The sequence below is a fragment of the Dipodomys spectabilis genome, unplaced genomic scaffold, assembly GCF_019054845.1.
Source record: "Dipodomys spectabilis isolate Male_0828 unplaced genomic scaffold, ASM1905484v1 ptg000480l, whole genome shotgun sequence".
Taxonomy (NCBI): Eukaryota; Metazoa; Chordata; class Mammalia; order Rodentia; family Heteromyidae; genus Dipodomys; species Dipodomys spectabilis.
In genome coordinates this window covers 2,332,493-2,351,070 of record NW_024871157.1, presented here as the reverse complement: position 1 = coordinate 2,351,070, position 18,578 = coordinate 2,332,493, and the positions used below count along the sequence as shown (strand labels likewise).

Below are 18,578 nucleotides of genomic sequence, written 5' to 3'. Positions count from 1 at the left end.
GCCCGGCCCTCCATCCCTGCGCACCCCCATCCCCATCCCGCGCCCGGACCTCCCCGTAGCCCCCCCCCCCCCCCCCCCCCGGCTGTGCAGAGCCGTCCTGCAGTAGGTGCTTCGCTTCAGGAAGATTCTGCGTCCAGTGGGGGGCAGGGAGGAAGGACTGCCCCCAACCCCCCCCACGCACTCACCTCACCCGAAGGGGAAGAAGAAGCCGGGGGGCAGCCGGGCGTGGATGGCAGGCGGCGCCCGGAGCCCGGCCTCGGCCGGAGCGGACACGTCCACGAACCGGACCGCGCTGGACAAGAGCACTGCGCCGTCCCTGCCCATGCGGACCTGCGGCCGGGGGCGCGGGCGGGCCAGCGGGAGAGGTCAGCCCCCCTCTGCAGGGGCGTCCCCTCCTGCCCAGGGGCGTTCTCCCCGCGGGGCGCCCCAGTGTGGGCGCTCAACGCCTTTACCAAGTAATACATCTGCCAGTGCTACTGGGCTCTGAGCTGGTTGTTGCCGGGGCTGCGGGGCTGCGGGGCTGCGGGGAGGGGCGCGCTCACCTCGGGAAGCGGGGCAGAGAGGAGGCTGGCGGTGACGTTCACGACCCTGGCCTGCGGGTTCCCCAGGCTCCCGAGCTTGGTCCACTCCACCTCCACGCGCAGAGCCACGGGCAGCTGGCAGGGCCCCTGCATGCGACCCCAAACCATGAGCACGGCAGCCACTCGGGGTTGAGCCCTAGAACCCCAGACCACCGTCCCCACAGCCACTTAGCGTTGCCCGGGAGAGGGCACCCACCCGAACTGAGACCAAGACAGCTCTGATGGAGTTTCTCTGAGTCTACTGGAGATAAGTCTCATGGAAGCCCTGGGTTTTATTCCTCAGTATCACATAAGCAGAAAAAGCTAGACGTGGCACTGGGGCTCAAGTGGTAAAGCGCTAGCCTTGAGCAAAAGAAGCGCAGGGACAGTGCCTAGTCTCACAGACTTTCCTGTCGGGCTGGCTTTGAACCATGATCCTTAGACCTCAGCCTCCTGAGTAGCTAGGATGACAGGCGTGAGCCACTGCTACAAGCATGGATTAAGCACTCCTCATTTATCTCATTTTATCAGTTGGCCATGTAGAACTGACATCCAGGTATTCAGCTGTGTCCATACCTGGTCAAAGATACCAGCAAAGCATCTGCACCAAGCATGCATGCCACAGTGGACAGCTGCACACTGCCGCTGCCCCAGGACCCAAAAGGCTTGGTCAGCCCCAAAGGAGGCCTCCAGACTTTGTTGCCTTCTGAGTCTACTCAGGTGGCAGTGCTGGCTGTTGGGGGGGGAAGGGGAGGGGTATGATGGCGGGGTAGATGGATGGGTTCCATGCCCAGGCACTTCCCTGGATGCTTAAAACTTCCACAATGAAAACAAAAACAAAACCTTTCTCTGGAGGCAGGCATTGGTGGCTCACACCTACAATCCCAGCTACTCAGGAGGCTGAGAACTGAGGATTGCAGTTTAGAACCACCCTGGGAAGAAAAGTCCACGAGACTCCAGTTAACCAGCTAAAAGACAAATGGAGATGTGGGTCAAGTGGTAGAGCATTAGCCTTGAGTAAAAAAAAATATGTGTGTGTGTATATTAAAGGATAATGCCTAGGACCTGAGTTCAAGCCCCAGTACCAGCACGCACGCACGCGCCAGCGCGCGCGCGCACACACACACACACATTTCTAAATACATGCCTTAGGGCACAAGAAAGTGGCAGGCCTGCTGTGTGCCCCCAAAGCGCTGGTGGAACCCTGAGCTGGGAGTGGCCCTCGGAGCACAGCTGAAGTCCACCTGGAAGCCACAAGGCTGGGGGCGCTGGCCCCCTGCGGAAGCCTAGGGCGAGTCCAGCGGCCTCCCCCATCGTCCATCCAGGCAGGTGAGGGTGACAGGTCAGTGCCCAGCTCCCAGGAGATGGAAGAGCAATGTGTGCGCAGCTGCAGAGCACACTGGAGCATGCTGGGCCCCTTGGGGAGCTGCGCCCCCTCCTCACCCCAAGCCCAGGCTATAAATACAACGTGGATAATGAGAGGCCTCCACGAAGCTGACAGGCAGAAGCCGGCGATGAGCGGCGGGAGCGATAAAGTGGGAGCGGGCGCCTTGGGGCCTGGACGGGCCGCCCACACTTTGACTGCTAAGACAAAAGAAAATTGGGGGGCGGAGAGTGCCACGTGACCAGGAACCTATTTGTAGGGTATCAGCCTCCGTTCCTCTTTGGGGACTTGGAACTGAAAGCTCATATGGGCCTGTGCACTGCGCAGGCGGATGGCTCCATCTTTACTGCCCCAGCATGAGATGCCTGGGGGAGGCCTAGCTTGGATTTGGGGTGTCTCAGGCAGCAGCACATTTGCACAGACATAATGGTCCTGGCTGCCCTTCTTTCTCCCTACCTTCCCTCTGGATGAGTGGGTGACGAAGTGGACAGGCACCCAATCTAGGATGTCCTGGGGCCGTGAGTTTCCAAAGGAGGCCACGTAGTCAGGGAAGGCCTGGCCCCTCAGCAGTGCCCCAACCTTCTGTGCAGCCAGCTCACACGGGACGGCGCTGCTCAGCCTTCAGGAAGGGAAAGGCCAACTGAAGCAGCAGAGGCCTGCATCCACCCACCCCACCCGCCCAGTGTTGTGCCTCTCCCTCTCTCCCTGTCCAGGAGGGAGAGGCCCCCCTGCACGAGGGGGGTGGTAGATGAGCCACAATCGCGTTTCTCAAACCACACTCCACTGTGAGACATGCTCTGTTCAGAGTGCCGTGGATGGAAGTTGGGGAAACACTGCCTCTCCGCAACCCCGCCCCTCCTCCTGAAGGACTCTGGCACAGTAAAGGCTCTGAGAATCTTCCGGAATCACTCAGAAAACCCAAATATCAGGGAGCAGCATTATGTGGAAGTCACTTAAAGATAGGGAAAACCAGGCACCAGTGGCTCACGCCTGTAATCCCAGTTACTCAGAAGGCTGAGGTCTGAGGATATTGGCTCCAAGCCAGCCCAGGCAGGAAAGTCCATGAGACTCTTACCTCCAGTGAACCACCAAGAATCCAAAGTGGAGCCATGGCTCACATGGTACAGAGCCAGCCTTGAGCAGAAAAGGCTAAGGGACAGCACCAAGGCCCTGAGTTTAGGCCCCAGTAATGGCAAATAAAATAAACGAGAGAAAGATTTGAGGAAAATTTCCATCGGGCCACAAGAATGGCAAGTGATCGCTCTGGAATGGGCCCACAGGGGGAAGAACTGGTTTTATCCAGCTGTGCAGAATTATTTGCCAATTTATATCACATACATGATTGATAATAAAAAAAACAAAAGCAGCCAGGCACCAATGGCTCATGCCTGTAATCCTAGCTACTCAGAAGGCAGATCTAAGGATCGTGGTTCAAAGCCAGGCAGGGCAGTAAAGTCTGTGAGACTCCAATAAACCACTCAAAAGAAAAAAAAAAGCCAGAAGGGGCCCTGTGGCCCAAGTGGTAGAGTGCTAGCCTTGAGCCAAAGAAGCTCAGGGGCAGTGCCCAGGCCAGAGTTCAAGCCCCAGGACTGGCCAAAAAAAAAAAAGCACAGGTCCCATTCAGGCTTCCTTTCACTGCTTACCCTACCGTGTAAGGGAGAGAGAAACGGAGGAAGGACTTCAGCACATTAAGTGCTAGGCAAGCTTACACGGGAGCACAGAGCCGTGAGCTCTCAGCTGCCATGTGTGTAGGAGCGTGGTGTGGTCATTTGCTATTGATGGTTAATGGTGACCACTGATGCGTGGCGGAGGCACAGCATGGCAAATACAGGGGACAGGGGCCTTCTTCTGTGGTGCCCACCAACAGGTCCCCATGGGAACAGGTGGCTCACCTCAGTCGGCAGCCGGACTGCACGTCATACCCGAACAGCACCGGGGTCCGGGGGCCCGGGCGCGCAAAGCAGTCTTGCTCAGGTGTGCTCTGCAGGATGGTGAGCTGTCGGTATCTATTGAGGGTCTGCACAATCCCAGACATTCAGGCACAGTTAAGGCCGTGCCCAGCGCTCCAGCAACCTGGTACTCAAGTCAGCCCACCTGTCAGTCCTGAGGCATCACCAGACCCACCACAAGACCGGCCATGAGCTAAGAGGGTCGCAGACTTTCCTGCCTGGGCTGGCTTGGAATGGCATCCTCAGATATCAGCCTCCTGAGTAGCTAGGATTACAGGGGGGAGGCACTGGCACTCACTTGGCCTTCTTCCTGAGGAAATTCTTCAGAAAGTGGCCCTTCCGCTGGGCATCAGTGCCTCACGCCTGTGATCCTAGCTGCTCAGAAGGCTGAGATCCAGGGATCATGGTTCAAAGCCAGCCCAGGCAGGAAAGTTTGTGAGACTCTAATCTCCAATAAACCACCAGAAAACTGGAAGTGGCACTGTGGCTCAAAATGGTAGAGTGCCAGCTTTGAGCAGCTCAGGGACAGCACCCAGGCCCTGAATTCAAGCCCCATGATCCCCCCTCCAAAAAAAGTGGCCCTTCAGAGCTAAGTCTAAATCCCCCCTCCAAAAAAAAAATCATCAATTTTCTTAGGAGTTTCATTTGCAATATGGAGGCAAATATGCCCAAACGCAACTTTTCTGTCTTAAGATTTTAGTTCTAACTACTGCCATTTTCTTGGGCTGTGCAAGCACCAGTCTCCTCCAGTCCCCTCCCTTTTGCCACACACATGTGCACACACAAACCTTAGAGGAAGCTCTGGCCATGTCGGGTCTCTCCTTCCCACAGGCCGTCCACAGAGCCCCAAGAGGAAGAGAATCACCTTCCTTCCCAGACCAAAAAAAGGATATCCCCCGTGAGGCCGAAAGCCAGCCAGCAGCGGGAGCCCCGCCACGTAGCCCGGGTTTCCGCTGACAGGAACTGGCTTTGTGTGTTGCTGCAGAGAAATACAGAAAGCCCCCCATGAGCACGCACTGCAGCTGGCAGGGGAACTCGCGCTGCGTTCACAGTCACGCTGGGGACGGTGACCAGCACAGGGTTTCTTTCCCTGGGCGTGTGAGGTCCACCACAGAGCTGGACAAACAGGTGGAAAGGGAAAGGCTTGAGGCCCACATTGCTCCCTTCCCATCACCCCCCCTCCCCCGCCCTGCTCCACACGCCAGCCTCCTGTTCTGTGAGGTTCCCTTTGTGCTGGACCCAGCGCCGCACGGGGTGATGCTTCTAAATGACTTTGTCTCACTAAGAAATTATGATTTGGGGTTGGGAAGGTGGCTCAGTGGTAAAGTGTTTGCCTCGCATGCAGAAGGCCCTGGGTTCCATTCCTCAGCACCACATAAGCAGAAAAAGCTGGAAATGGTGTGGCTCAAGTGGTAGAGCGCTAGCCTTGAGCTGAAGAGTGCAGGGACAGCGCCCAGGCCCAGAGTTCAAGCCCCACAGCCGACCAAAAAAAAAAACCGACTTGGTGTTAGTACTGAAACAAACTGAGGGTCTGGGCTCAGGCCTTTACTTTGCTCAAAGCTGGTGCTTTACACGTAAGCCATACCTCCAATTCAGACTTTTTAGTGGTTAACTGGAGATAAGTTTCCTGTCCAGTCTGGCTTTGAGCCTCAATCCTCAGATCTCAGCTCCTGAGTAGAGTAGCTGGGATTAGACGCAGGAGCACCAGCACCCAGATAAATAACGTTATGCTCTTATTTACACAGCTGTGAAATACTTGAATGGAGCTGAGCCAACTCACCTGGAGAAAGTGAATTTCAAACTTCTGCTGCACATCAGCCACCGCGCCGCTGAGGGAGCCCAGGAGGAAGGCAACGCCCGCAGACGATATGACCCCTGCGTCTGTGTACGTGAGGCTGTACTTGACCTAAACAGAGCAAAAGGATGCCCCAAAGGTGCCCACACCTGCTATATTACAACCCAAAGAAGCCCCTGGGCTGCCACTTTTCTCTGCTGACTCTGCAGTGACCCCCACAGCCCCACCCCAGAGATGGGGTCACCTGAGCCTCTCGGTGCCCGAGTTATGCATTAATTCCACATTGGCTCCTGCGCTCAGTGTTTGTACAAACACAGCAGCGGCAGCTACAAAACCACAACACATTTGTGGAGGCTGCAGAGGGGCCCAGTGGGACAGGCCAACACCCCGAGAGGGGCCGGGCCCCTGTGACAGGCACCCCACTCCCCACAGGTCCAGAGCTTGCCATAACCACGGGAGCCGGCAGAGCAAGTGGGGAGCGGACCTCAAGAACAACGTTAATGCAGATTCCGCCCTGGCCAGTAAGGAGAGCCGGCTGCAGCACTGCCGTGTCCTCCAGCCGCTGCAGCGTGTGATTCTGAGAACGGATGGTGATGGACTGAATGGTGATGGGGACCTGCAAGGGGACAACAGTGAAGAGAAAGCTGGGCAGGGAGCTGGCGGCTCATACCTGTAACCCTGGCTACATGGGAGGCTGAGAACTGGAGGATCACTGTTCAAGGCCAGCCTGACAAGAAAGCAAGACCTCCTTTCCACTCCACAGCCAAGTGCAGTGGTGACCAATCTGGTAGCTACACCAGGCTGGATCAGGAGGATCGCCTGTCATCTCTCCCACCATTCTCTCCCCGCTCTCATTTACATTCCTACCCAGAGGTATCCATCACAGAACGTTCCTGTAGACTCTACTTACAAAAGCACACTGACTTGTGCCTCAGATACCCAACTATCTTCGCAGAGCCGGTAAACTAGATACGCTGAGTGCACGTTCGGGGCCTATGCAGCAGAAAACGTCGGTGCCCCGCACAGCAGGTGAGCGGGTGTAGGGACACTGCTGTTCACGACGCGGAACAGCCCCCTCGCTCCTCACTAGGGAGCGTGTGGCAGGGGCGTGCGCACGTCTTGCAGCATGTGTGACAAAATGAGCACAGATCGTTCCGGGCTGGGAGGTGCCGCTAGCATCACTCGGATGGAAGGAAATCTGCTGAACCCGAGCTCTAGCCGACGTGATGACAAAACTCGGCCCATGTTGTGCCTGCTGCTAGCTCCTACGCTTGTCTGCATGGAGCCCCAAGCTGCCCGTCACACACGGGCTGCTCTGTGCCAGATCCCTGTCCTGCTGTACTCAGGGGCAGAGATCTACGAATAGTAGTTCAAAGCCAGCCCAGCCAGACATCTGTGAGACTCCATCTCCCAACATAGCCAGCAAAAAGCTAGGCTTCAGGCATGGCTCAAGGTGAGGTGCTGAGTTCAAACATTAGTATCAGCAAAGGGAGCAAGGAAGGAAGAAGGGAGGAAGGAAGGGAGGGAGGAAGGAAGGAAAAAGGGAGGGTGGGAGGGAGGAAGGAAGGAAGGAGATAGGAGGGAAGAAGGAAGAAGGGAGGAAGGGAGAAGGAAAGAAGGGAGGAAGGGAGGGAAGGAAGGAAAGAAGACGGAAGGGAGGAAGAAGGAAAGAGGCAGTACTTACGTGTGTTGCTGAGTAAGGCACCTAGGAATAAAAGGAACAACAAATTTGATAAGGACAACAAAGAGACCACTTCCACAGCCCTGCCCGCTGGTTCAAGGTCGCAGTCACAGGCCTTGGCTCCGGTCACTATTCCCTGCGGCACCAAGCACTAGCCTGGGGTAGAACGGATGCAGGTCCCACCCTTCTGGTCACTGTGGCCGCCCCAAAGCCCCCAGCCTCCAGCTAGTTTCCTGCTATGCGTCCAACCCATGCTGTGCTTCCGCCTGCCGTGCAGTGCAGCAGGGTTCTCCCCTGGGAGGGGCGCGCTCTCCCCCCACCTCCTGGCCACCTCCAGCCTCAGCTTCAGGGGGAGGGCGGGAGACAGGTCTGGGCCAGTGTGGTACCCAGATGCCCACACGCCTTCAGGACAGCCCAGAAGTCAAATGGCCTGTAGGGCTCACAGGCCTCGTGGCCTTGTCCAGCCGGCGCCGGTGGCCCACGCTGTAACCTGGCTGCTCAGGAGGCTGACGTGGGAGGAGGGAGGATCCAGCTTCACAGCCACCCTGGGCAAAAAAGTTTGTAAGACTCATTGCCGGTTAACCAGCAAACAGCCGGAAGTGGAGCTGTGGCGAGTGGGGCTGGCTCGCTTACTGTGACCCAACGCCATTAGGAGATGGAGCCGGACTCAGCAGCTCCAGACTCAGCAGCTCCTTCCTGCTCTCCCCGCCGCCCGGCTCCTCAGCCAGCCAGAGACCAAGGGCTCCGCCGAGAGACGGCTTCTCACCCCAACATGGCGGCTGTCACCATGAGGCTTTCATGACTTGTCTGATTCACAGACAGACGCTACTGCGTGTCACTATCAATGAATGAAAGAACACATGATCTAGCTGTACAGACAAAAATTATTCCCAAAATTGCTTTCATAATCGTTAGAACCTAGTGCTGGGAAGAGACAGTTAAACTTCAAGGTTGGTCACTGAAATGATTCTGTGCTTATCTTATTTTGAATTATACAACAAACCAGTTCCACTCACCCCCAAAATCACAGGGCTGCTGTAGTGAGCCATGCTCAGGGCCTCGGTTTCTCCACACTGCTCCACACGCACCCTGCGGGTGCACGCAACAGCCTTGTTCATCAGAAACCCTGGAGATCATAACATTCCCGGCCGGGCGAGGACACAGAAGAAAGCGTCAACCCCCATCGGAAACCGAAACAGCTGGAACGCAGCAATGCTGTCTAACACAGGGCTGCAAAGCTCTATTTCAACTAGGTAATGCATGTGCCAAATTCACAAGAGGCCCAGAGGACCCTGGATGCTCCAGTCCGGCCCCCAGCCCCTCCCCCAGGGGTGCCAGCATAGAGTTGCTGGGACATCTTTCAGAAATAGTCTGTGTGAGCAAAAGAAAAGATGCACATAAAATGTTTACGTTATGGCCTGGAGCTGTGGCTCACATCGTAATCCTAGCTACTCAGGAGACTGAGATTTCAGAATTATGGTGTGAAGCCAGGCAGGACAGGAAAGCCCATGAGACTCTTAGCTCCAATTAATCACATAAAAGCCAAAAGTAGAGATGTGGCTCAAATGGTAGAATGAGAGCCTTGAGCCAAGCAAGAACACAAAGTTCTGAGTTCAAGCCCCAGTACTGGCGCACACACACATACACACATTCCAAAGTCCTCAAGTGTGGCTGGGCTTAGAGGCCTGAACTTGGAGGCCTCTGCTGGCCCGAAGGTTCTGTGCCCAAAGTCATAGCCTGTTTGGCTACAACTACTGCCACCAGCAAAGCGTCAGAGGGAAAAAGAACAGGGCGCCTCCTACCTGCAGGATTGCCGTCAGTGCACAGAGATGACGTGAGAGGCGAAGGAAGCCGCAGAAACGAAGGCGAAGACGCATGTGAAATCTGCACGGGATCCCCATACTACAAACACAATGAACACACGTATGAAGTGTGCACTGAGCCCCGTACTACAAACACAACCACCTGCACTGGTTACAGTGTTTTCAGTCTTTCCGTCACCGTTGACTTGCATGCCCACGAGGGGCCACACAGCATGGCCCTGGTATCACTGTGTGGCCAAAGCTAGTCTTCAACTCCTGGACTCAACTCTTAATCCTCCTGCTTCAGCCTCCCAAGTGTTAGGATTAAAGATGCAACAGTGCTGATTTCACCCCCTTTTTTTTTTTTTTGGTAGGTCATGGGGCTTGAACTCTGGGCCTGGGCACTGTCCCTCAGCTCTTCAGCTCAAGGCTAGTGCTCCACCACTTGAGCCACAGTTCCACTTCCATTTTTTCTGGTGATTTATTGGGCTTTGCTGCCCAGGCTGGCTGCATTCTTCAGATCTCAGCCTCCCACATAGCTAGGATTATAGGCGTGAGCCACCTGCGCCCAGCTCTTATTCTTTTTCTCTCTTTTTTTTTTTTGTGCCAGTCCTGGGACTTGAACTCTGGACCTGGCACTGTCCCTAAGCTTTGGTGCTCAAGATTAATGATCTACCACAGCTCCACTTCCAGTTTTCTGTAGTTAACTGGAGTCTCACAGACATTCTTGCCTGGACTGGCTTCAAACCACAATCCTCAGGTCTTAGCCTCCTGAGTAGCTAGGATTATAGGGATTATAAGCATGAGCCACTGGTGCCCAGATGAATTCTGTTATCTTTTAAGGTTGATAGAGCAGAATTCTGCAGAGATGAAAACAAAGCTTACCACAGTGGCAATGAGCTGAAATCAATCCTACGTCCAGAATTTAAACATTCAGCTTTAATTTCCATCATCTTTAACTCAAAGGCACAAATACTACTTTTTTTAGAGCACAATACCAAGTCTCTGTATCCAGGGAGGCAGTCCTGGGTTACGCATTGACAGTTACAAGAGCACAGGGACACAGTTCAGGCTCACCTTATAGTTTGCAGTGTTTGCAGCTTCCCAATTGGTTGTAAGAGAAACATCTGATTCCATATTGGACATGAAACCACTAGGTGTCTTCATGGATCTGTCAAAAGTGTTTTCATTGGGCACTTCCGGATCAGTAAAGGACAGTGCGGGTTTATCTGTTATTAGGGAAAAATATTTTACATCAGCATAAACATGGATATTCGATATGAATCCTGTCATGGTCTAGAAGCTGGAGTGTTAAGCAGGAAGAATCTTTTTGCATATTTCCTGCACCCAGGATTTCCCGAGCCTTGATAAATAAACAGACTTCCTGCTTCTGACTGTGGGGCAGGAATGGTTCCTGACGCCTACATGGAAATGGCAGAACCACGCCAGCCACGCCAAGAAGAGCCCTTCATCTACTCCAGTCTCCACAGAGACTGAATCTGCAATGGAGTCTGCTGCTGCCTCTTGGGAGCAGAGGGGAGGCTCCCCGATGGCCATGGAGAGAGGGGGAACGAGGACAGGCCTGCTGGCTGGGCTGGTGGTATGGCAGAGAACGGGGCAATCACTGGTCAGCTGTGTCACTGCAGGTAACAGAGCAGAGTGTAATGCCTGTTCTCAATCACAACAACACAATAGACAGACACTGAAGGAAGATGATGAAATTTAGCCAAGTGCTGGTGGCTCATGTCTGTAATCCTAGCTACCAGGAGGTTGAGATCTGAGCATAGGGGTCCAAAACCAGCTTAGGCAGACAAATCCAAGAGATTCTTATCTCCAATTAATCACCAAAAAGCTGAACTGGAGGTATGGCTCAAGGGATAGAACACCAGCTTTGAGCAAAAAGGCTAAGGGATGGCAACTAGGCCCCAAACTCAAGCCTTAAAACTGGCATGCATGCACGCACACGCACGCACGCACGCATGCCCCCCCCCCACGCATACACACACCCTGATGAAACCATAAAGGCGTCTCTGATCTTTGACATGTTGAGGACATCTCACACTCAGATTTACTGGAACTAAATACTCAGATAAAAATAAAGATCCTGCTTTCATGCAAATAATCTTAGTAAAAAGAAAAAGAAAAAGGAAATAGAAACCACAGGTACTCTTCTAACATAGACCTGATTTTCAACCATTACACAAGAGGAAATAACCTAAAACTCACATGTATACATGTAAATCTGGATTCCTGTGCAGGTTACAGTTGAAATGCCTTGGAAATCAAGTATAAGAAAGAACTCAGCCAGGCACCAGGTGGTTCATGCCTGTAATCCTAGCTACTCAGGAGGCTGAGATCTGAGGATCGCAGTTCAAAGCCAGCCCAGGCAGGAAAGTCTGTGGAACTCTTATCTCCAATAAACCACAAGAAAACAGGAAGTGACATTGTAGCTCAAGTGGTAGAGCTCTCACCTTGAGCTGAAGAGCTCAAGGGCAGTGCCCAGGCCCAGAGTTCAAGCCCAGGACTGGCAAAAAAAAAGAAAAGAAAACTTTATAAGGATTCACAAAGTAGACTGGCATTAAATACTTACAGTTTGTAATATGAATGCAGAAAATGGATGGATTGATCTGGTCAACAAGTTTAAACACCCTCTGCGGAGGGTTTGCTGTGAAATTCAGTGAGTAGACGGCTGCTTTTTGACTGCAAAACTGGTGATCGCCCCTGAAAGTTACAAAGAATAATAGCATTAAATTCCAAAGCAGAAGCACACAGTCTTAGCATGATGATTTAAAGCCTGTCATGTGCTTGCATATGAACTGTTAGCCGCTACAATGTTTAGCAGTTGAAGCTTTTTTTTCCTCTACCAGAAAATAGTCATCACAATCATTTTTTTTTCTTGGATCATTTGTGGGGTTGAACTTTGGGTCTGGGCGCTGTCCCCCAGCTCTTCAGCTCAAGGTGAGCGCTCTACCACTTAAGTCATAGCACCACTTCTGGTTTTCTGGTGGTTTATTGGAGATTAGAGTCTCTTGGACTTTCTTGCCCAGGCTGGCTTTGAACTGTGATCCTCAGATCTCAGCCTCCTGAGTAGCTAGGATTACAGGTAGGAGCCACCAGCACCCAACTTCATCATCATTTTTAAGGAAATCTTGTTCCAACGTATAAGTTTGATGCAAGTGAACCTGGAAACTCCATACCAATGATAAGAAACTCCTTTAGTGCTTCAATTGGCCAGGTAGCTATTCAGGAGACTGAGATCTGAGGATTGAGGTTCAAAACCAGCCTGGGCAATAAAGTCCCCAAGACTCCAACTCACCACCAAAAAAGCCAGAAGTGGGGCTGTGACCCAAATGCTAGAGGGCTGCTCTTGAGCACAAAATCTCCGGGACAGTGCTCAGAATTCAAGCCCCAGGACAGGCTCGCGCGTGCACACATGCATACACACAGACATTGTTTATAAGAATGGATCAAAAATTTCTGGTCTTGCCGGGCGCCAGTGGCTCATGCCTGTAATCCTAGCTACTCAGGAGGCTGAGATCTGAGGATTGTGGTTCAAAAGCAGCCCAGGCAGGAAAGTCCATGAAACTCTTTTCCCCAATAAATCACCAGAAAACTCGAAGTGGCACTGTAGTTCCAGTGGTAGAGCGCTCACCTTGAGCTGAAGAGCTGAGGGACAAGGCTCAGGTCGAGTTCAAGGCCCACGACTGACCAAAAAAACCCAAAACCTGGTCTTTAAATAAAGCCATCTATCTTCAGAGGATTGTGAGAGTCCAAGTGAGATGATCTAGAAGATTTATGGCTTAAAAATGTACCATACAGCCAGGCACAGACGGTTAATGCCTGTAAATTCTAGCTACTCAGGAGGCTGAGATCTGAGGATTCTGGTTGAAAGCCAGCAGGCAGGAAAGTCTGTGTGACTCTTATCTCCAATTAAGTCCCAGAAAAAGAGAAGTGGAGCTATGGCTCAAAGTGGTAGAGTGCTAGCTTTGAGCAGAATAGCTCAGGGATAACACTCAGGCCTTGAGTTCAAGCCCCAGGACTAAAGAAAGAGAGAGAGAGAAAGAAAGAGGGAGGGAGGGAGGGAGGAAAGAAGGAAGGAAGGAAGGAAGGAAGGAAGGAAGGAAGGAAGAAAGGAAGGGAAAAGAAGTATACTGTACAAGCCTGGCACTGATGGGTCATGTCTATAATCATAGCTACTCAGGAGGCTGAGATCTAAGGATTGCAGTTTGAAGCCAGCTGGAGTGGGAAAGTCCATGAGACTCTGATCTCCAGTTAACCATTAAAAAGCTGGAAGTAGGGGGCTGGGAAAGTGGCTCAGTGGTAGAGTGCTTGCCTTGCATGCATGAGGCCCTGGGTTCGATTCCTCAGCATCACATAAGCAGAAAAAGCTGGAAGTGGTGCTGTGGCTCAAATGGTAGAGCACTAGCCTTGAGCTGAAGAGCTGAGGGATAGTGCCCAGGCCCAGAGTTCAGGCACCATGACTGGCAAAAAAAAAAAAAAGATGGAAATGTAGCTGGGCACCGGTGGCTCATGCCTGTAATCCTAGCTACTCAGGAGGCTGAGATCTGAAGATCGAGGCTCAAAGGCTGCCTGGGCAGGAAAGTCCGTGAGACTCTTATCTCCAATAAACCACTAGAAAACCAGAAGTGCTGCTGTGGCTCAAGTGGTAGAGCATCCACCTTGAGCCGAAGAGCACAGGGACAGCGCCCAAGCCCAGAGTTCAAGCCCGACAGACAAAAAAAAAAGCTGGAAGTGGAGATGTGGTGCAAGTAGTAAAGCATCAGTGCTTCGTGCACATGTGCGCGCACGCACACACACACACACAGGTTGTACACTTACGTGATGACTGGAACTGAGCAAGAAGAGAAGACACTGAAATCCGTGGAGCTGCAGTCGGGATCACAGCAGCAGTTGATGTCACACTGGGCTGGGGACAAGTCACAGACGCACAGAGAGGCAACTGCAGGAAGAGTAGGTCAATCAGCAGGGGGGGACTGCCCCCTACCTACGCCAGGTGTCTTAGGAAAGGGGCACTGTACTGTGCTGTGCTTGTGGGGAAATCTGCCAAGTGGAAAGGAGTTCGTTTGAACCCTTCATCTCCCAGGTCTCCCAAAGTGGCTCTTCGTTTGACTTGTTTGGAAGTTCTGTTTGGGGTCTAGCTCCACTTTGGTAAAACTGAATAAGAAACCTGAATCACCATACTTGTCAGATGATGCTGATGACTACACCGGTTTAAGTACTGGCATACCTATTCTCACCTGCTGGACCCATGGCTCAGGGGCTTAACATCGCTCTGGTGATTTACAAGAAAGCATGGAAGAGAAGCAGAAATCTCCCCACTTAACAACTGTGACATACTAACGATGACCACTGGGAGGTTTTCATTACGTGTGTGTGTGTGTGTGTGTGTGTGTGTGTAGTGTGTGTGTGTGTGTGTGTGTGTGTGTACCCGGGGCTTGAACTCAGGGCCTAGGCTAATGCTCTACCGTTTGAGTCACAACTCCACTTCCAGCAGTTTCGGTGTTTCAATGGAAGAGTTGCATGGACTTTCCTGCCCCGAGTGGATTTGAACCCCGATCCTCAGAACTCAGCTTTCGGAGCAGCCCGGGGGTTCACTTCCACCGCTACCCAGAAACTTCCACTGCATTTCCTCGGCGGGATTCCTTATTTCTGGCCTGAGCACGAACGCAGGCTCTCCTCCCCCGCCCTCCACGCCGGATCCGGATCTCCAGGAACTGGCTCTCGGTACGCACCGTCCGTGACCGGGGCGGGCCTGGGACCCGAGGGGAGCCGCGGCGCCCGGGGGGACGCCAGGGTCGCCGGCGACGGAGAAGCTCCGGGAGTGGCTGGGGCCGCCGCGGTGGAGTTGAGGCCCTCGGTGGTGGCCGCCGGCGTGGCCGCGGCCTGCGCGCTCACCGCGGCCGCGCAGCCCAGGAGCGCCAGCACGAGCGCGGGGAGGCCTGGCGGCGCCATGGCGCTGCGGAGCCGGGGCCGCTCGTGCCGCCCGCGCCACCGCCGGCGCGTTGCCCCGGCAACCGCGACAACCCCGCGCGAGGCGACACGGGAAGCGGGTCCGTCAGGCAGCGGGCGTTGCTGGGAGAGGGGCGGGGCGAGGGAAGGGGCGTGGCTTGCGTCCAGGGCCGCAGACCGAGTTGGTGGGTCTCAGCGAACTGCAGCGCTCCATTCAAAAACGTCATTCCTGCCGGCCCGGCGCCTCACGCCTGAGATCCTAGCTACTCTGGAGGCTGAGATCTGAGGATCGCGGTTCGAAGCCTTCTCAGGTCGGAAAGTCAGACTTTTTTTTTTTTTTTTTTTTTGCCTGTCCTGGGGCTTGAACTCGGCTGGACAGTCCCTGAGCCTCCAGGCGAGCGCTCTACCATTTGAGCCACAGCGCCACTCCCGGTTTCCTCATGGTTCATTGGAGATAAGTCTCATGGACTTTCTTGCCCGAGCTGGCTTTGAACCGTGATCCTCAGATCTCAGCCTCCTGAGTAGCTAGGATGACAGGCGTGAGCCACCGGTGTCTGGCCACAGTTAACTCTTATGCAGACCAAAATCTTTGGCAAAAAATGGGCAAATCTTTTCTTTTCTTTCTTTTTTTTTTTTTTTTTTGTCGGTCATGGGGCTTGAACTCTGGGCCTGGGCGCTGTCCCTCAGCTCTTCAGCTCAAGGCGAGCGCTCTACCACTTGAGCCACAGCACTACTTCCGGTTTTCTGGTAGTTTATTGGAGATAGGAGTCTCACGGTTTCTTCTGCCCGGGCTGCCTTTGAACCGCGATCCTCAGATCTCAGCCTCCTGAGTAGCTAGGATTACAGGTGAGAGCCACCAGCGCCCGGCTTGTGCAAATCTTTTCTATTCCATGAGTTGCCCTTCACGAAGTTGTTTGTTTGCTTTGATGGATGGAAGTTTTTAGGAATTCTTTTTTTATTGCAATAGTTTTAGCATCCTAACCAAGAAATCATTGCTAAATAAAACAGCCTGAAGCTGGTCCTTTATGTTTTCTTCTAGAAGGGTAATAGTTTTAGCTTTCCCATTTAGATCTTTAATCTATTTTGGGTTAATGTTGCTGTGTTGTTGTTGTTTTTTTTTTTTGGGGGGGGGGGATCCGGTCGTGGGGCCTGAACTCTGGGCCTGGGCGCTGTCCCTCAGCTCTTCAGCTCAAGGCTAGCGCTCTACCACTGATCCACCTTCCCAGCCCCTTCTGTGTGCTTTCTAAGACCCATAAGACCCAATTCATTCTTCTGCGCGTCCTTCTCCAGTGGCATTTGCTAGAGGACCTCTGTTCCCAATTATGCAGTTGTAGTAACACAGTCCATTGCCCTTAGTCATGGGTGCAGGGAGTTTTTCTCTGTTCCTTTCCTGACTCGTATTCCAAATTGTAGTAAATTGTTCACCCATTCACATCCACTGGGTGAAGGGATTTTTCCCAGGCTTTCTCTATTTTCAGTGGTTACAAATAAAAACCACAATATCCATTCACATAAAGATTTGTGTGAACATATGTTTTCCTTTCTCTTGGGCTCATACTTAGGAGGAGTGAGATTTCTGGGTTAGACAGTCAGCGTGAATTTAAATTTAGAAGAAACTGCCCACATTTTTTGTTTTCTTTTTCTTTTCCAAGTGACTATCCAATTTTGCATTGCTATCAGCAGTGTAAGAATTTCAGCAGCTACTGCACCTCTGAGCAATCATGATAGCCAATTTTGTTTGCTTTTTTTTCTTTTGCATCAATGCTGGGACTTGGACTCGGGGCTGGTGCTCTACTCCTTGAGCCACTTCTGGATTTTTGCTGGTTAGAGACAAAAAGTCACATGGATTTGTCAGCCTAGCTAGCTTTGAACCACCACCCTCAGATTTCAGCCTCTTGAGTAGTTATAGGATTACAGGCATGAGCTACTGGCTCTGTTTTTAGCTAGTCTAATACATCTCTAGTAGTATTTCATTGTGGGTTAGTTAGGTTTGTTTTTTGTTTTGTTTTGTTTTGTTCTTTGGGTCCGGTCGTGGGGCCTGAACTCTGGGCCTGGGCGCTGTCCCTCAGCTCTTCAGCTCAAGGCTAGCATTCTACCACTTGAGCCACAGCGCCACCTCCAGCTTTTTTCTTTTTGCTTATGTGGCGCTGAGGAATCGACCCCAGGGCCTCAGGCATGCAAGGCAAGCACTCTACCACTGAGCCACCTTCCCAGCCCCTGTTTGTGTGTGTGTGTGTGGCTCCAGTCCTGGGGTTTGAACTCATGGCCCAGGCGCTGTCCCTGAACCTTTTTTTTTTTTCTCAAGACTAGTAGTCTACCCATTTGAGCCACAGCTCCATCTCCAGCTCTTTTGGTGCTTAACTGGAGATAAGAGTCTCACAGACTTTCCTACCTAGGCTGGCTTTGAATATCAATCCTCAAGTCTCAGCCTCCTGAGTAGTGAGGATTACTGGCATGAGCCACTGTCACCTGGCTGTGGAACTATTCCAAACAAACAAACTTTTTTTGGTGGAAAAAGCACGTATTCTACAAGCAGTGTTTGGGCTCAGACTCCATAGTAACTGTGTGACCTTGAACATGGCTTCTAGTGCCCAGGCCCCCAAATGCAATGCAGCCTCTGCAAACGGGGCAGAAGATGACACAAGGTATTTCCTACATTGCCAAAAGGCTTTAAAACATTATTGGGAAAAATACGATTGGAGTAAGAACCCAGGCTCCTCTCTGTGAAAGGGCAGGATGATACTGATGGACTCAAAAAAAAAAAAAAGACTCTGTACGGTATTCTCACAATTTAAAAAAAAAAAAAATGCTAAAAAGAAAACTAACTTCATCTTGCCTGAAAGTGGGACATTTTCCAAAGATTTTCAGGTTGCACTCTTGCAATTCCACTTTGTACCTGTAGGTGACAGTCTCTGTCACCAAAACTTGAGTCTTCTCCCAGGGCTGACCTTGAATGGGAGAAAACTTCCTTGGTCTGAATGAGCATTCACCAGGTGCCAGGGGACAGCATTGATCAGATGATAACGCCAACAATGAGCAACAGCTCTATAACTAGAACGTCATTCCCTCCCAAGAAAACTCCCCAATGAAGGTGTGTTAGGAGGTGGAGCCCGGATGGGAGTCCTCACTCCCAAGTCCAATGCCCTATTCTGTGAGAAAAACCAGCAGGTTGCCATAAACCAGTGGGTTTGCGCCTGGCTAATCTCAGCCACTCAGGAGGCTGAGATCTGAGGATCTGAGGCCAGCTGGAGCAGAAAACAGAAAAGTCTGTGGGACTCTTATCTCCAATAAACCAGCAAAAATTTGGAAGTGGCGATGTGACTCAAGTGGAAGAGTGCCAGCTTTGAGTATAAAATCTCAGGAACAACATCTAGGTCCAGAATTCAAGCCTTACCTCTCCCTCCCCCCCCACAATAATTAATAAAATGGCAGATTTG

General features: G+C 52.3%; 1 protein-coding gene and 1 long non-coding RNA gene across 2 annotated transcripts; one reads left to right on the top strand and one right to left on the bottom strand.

Annotated features, from left to right (window-relative positions):
- Window positions 1–66: 66 nt before the first annotated feature.
- On the bottom strand, window positions 67–15,151 carry Tctn1 (tectonic family member 1). Its single transcript, XM_042669043.1, has 14 exons — window positions 14,925–15,151; window positions 14,011–14,131; window positions 11,762–11,892; window positions 10,249–10,400; window positions 9,172–9,271; window positions 8,386–8,495; window positions 7,373–7,393; window positions 6,173–6,304; window positions 5,674–5,799; window positions 4,787–4,872; window positions 3,837–3,977; window positions 2,401–2,563; window positions 543–668; window positions 67–330 (listed from the first exon to the last, which is right to left on the bottom strand). The coding sequence occupies exons 1-14, from the start codon at window positions 15,142–15,144 to the stop codon at window positions 187–189; spliced, it is 1,773 nt and encodes a 590-aa protein (XP_042524977.1). The 5' UTR covers window positions 15,145–15,151; the 3' UTR covers window positions 67–186.
- On the top strand, window positions 261–6,207 carry LOC122098566. The gene is made up of 3 exons (XR_006145746.1): window positions 261–365; window positions 5,639–5,778; window positions 6,121–6,207. It is a non-coding gene; the product is annotated as an uncharacterized LOC122098566 (long non-coding RNA).
- Window positions 15,152–18,578: the final 3,427 nt, after the last annotated feature.

Coding starts and splice junctions, on each gene's coding strand:
- Tctn1 (XM_042669043.1), bottom strand. CDS start 15,144: ATGGCGCCGCCAGGCCTCCCCGCGCTCGTGCTGGCGCTCCTGGGCTGC. Junction 11,893..14,010: donor TGCTCAGTTCCAGTCATCAC/GTAAGTGTACAA, acceptor TGTAACTTTCAG/GGGCGATCACCAGTTTTGCA. Junction 4,873..5,673: donor TTGAAATTCACTTTCTCCAG/GTGAGTTGGCTC, acceptor ATTTCTCTGCAG/CAACACACAAAGCCAGTTCC.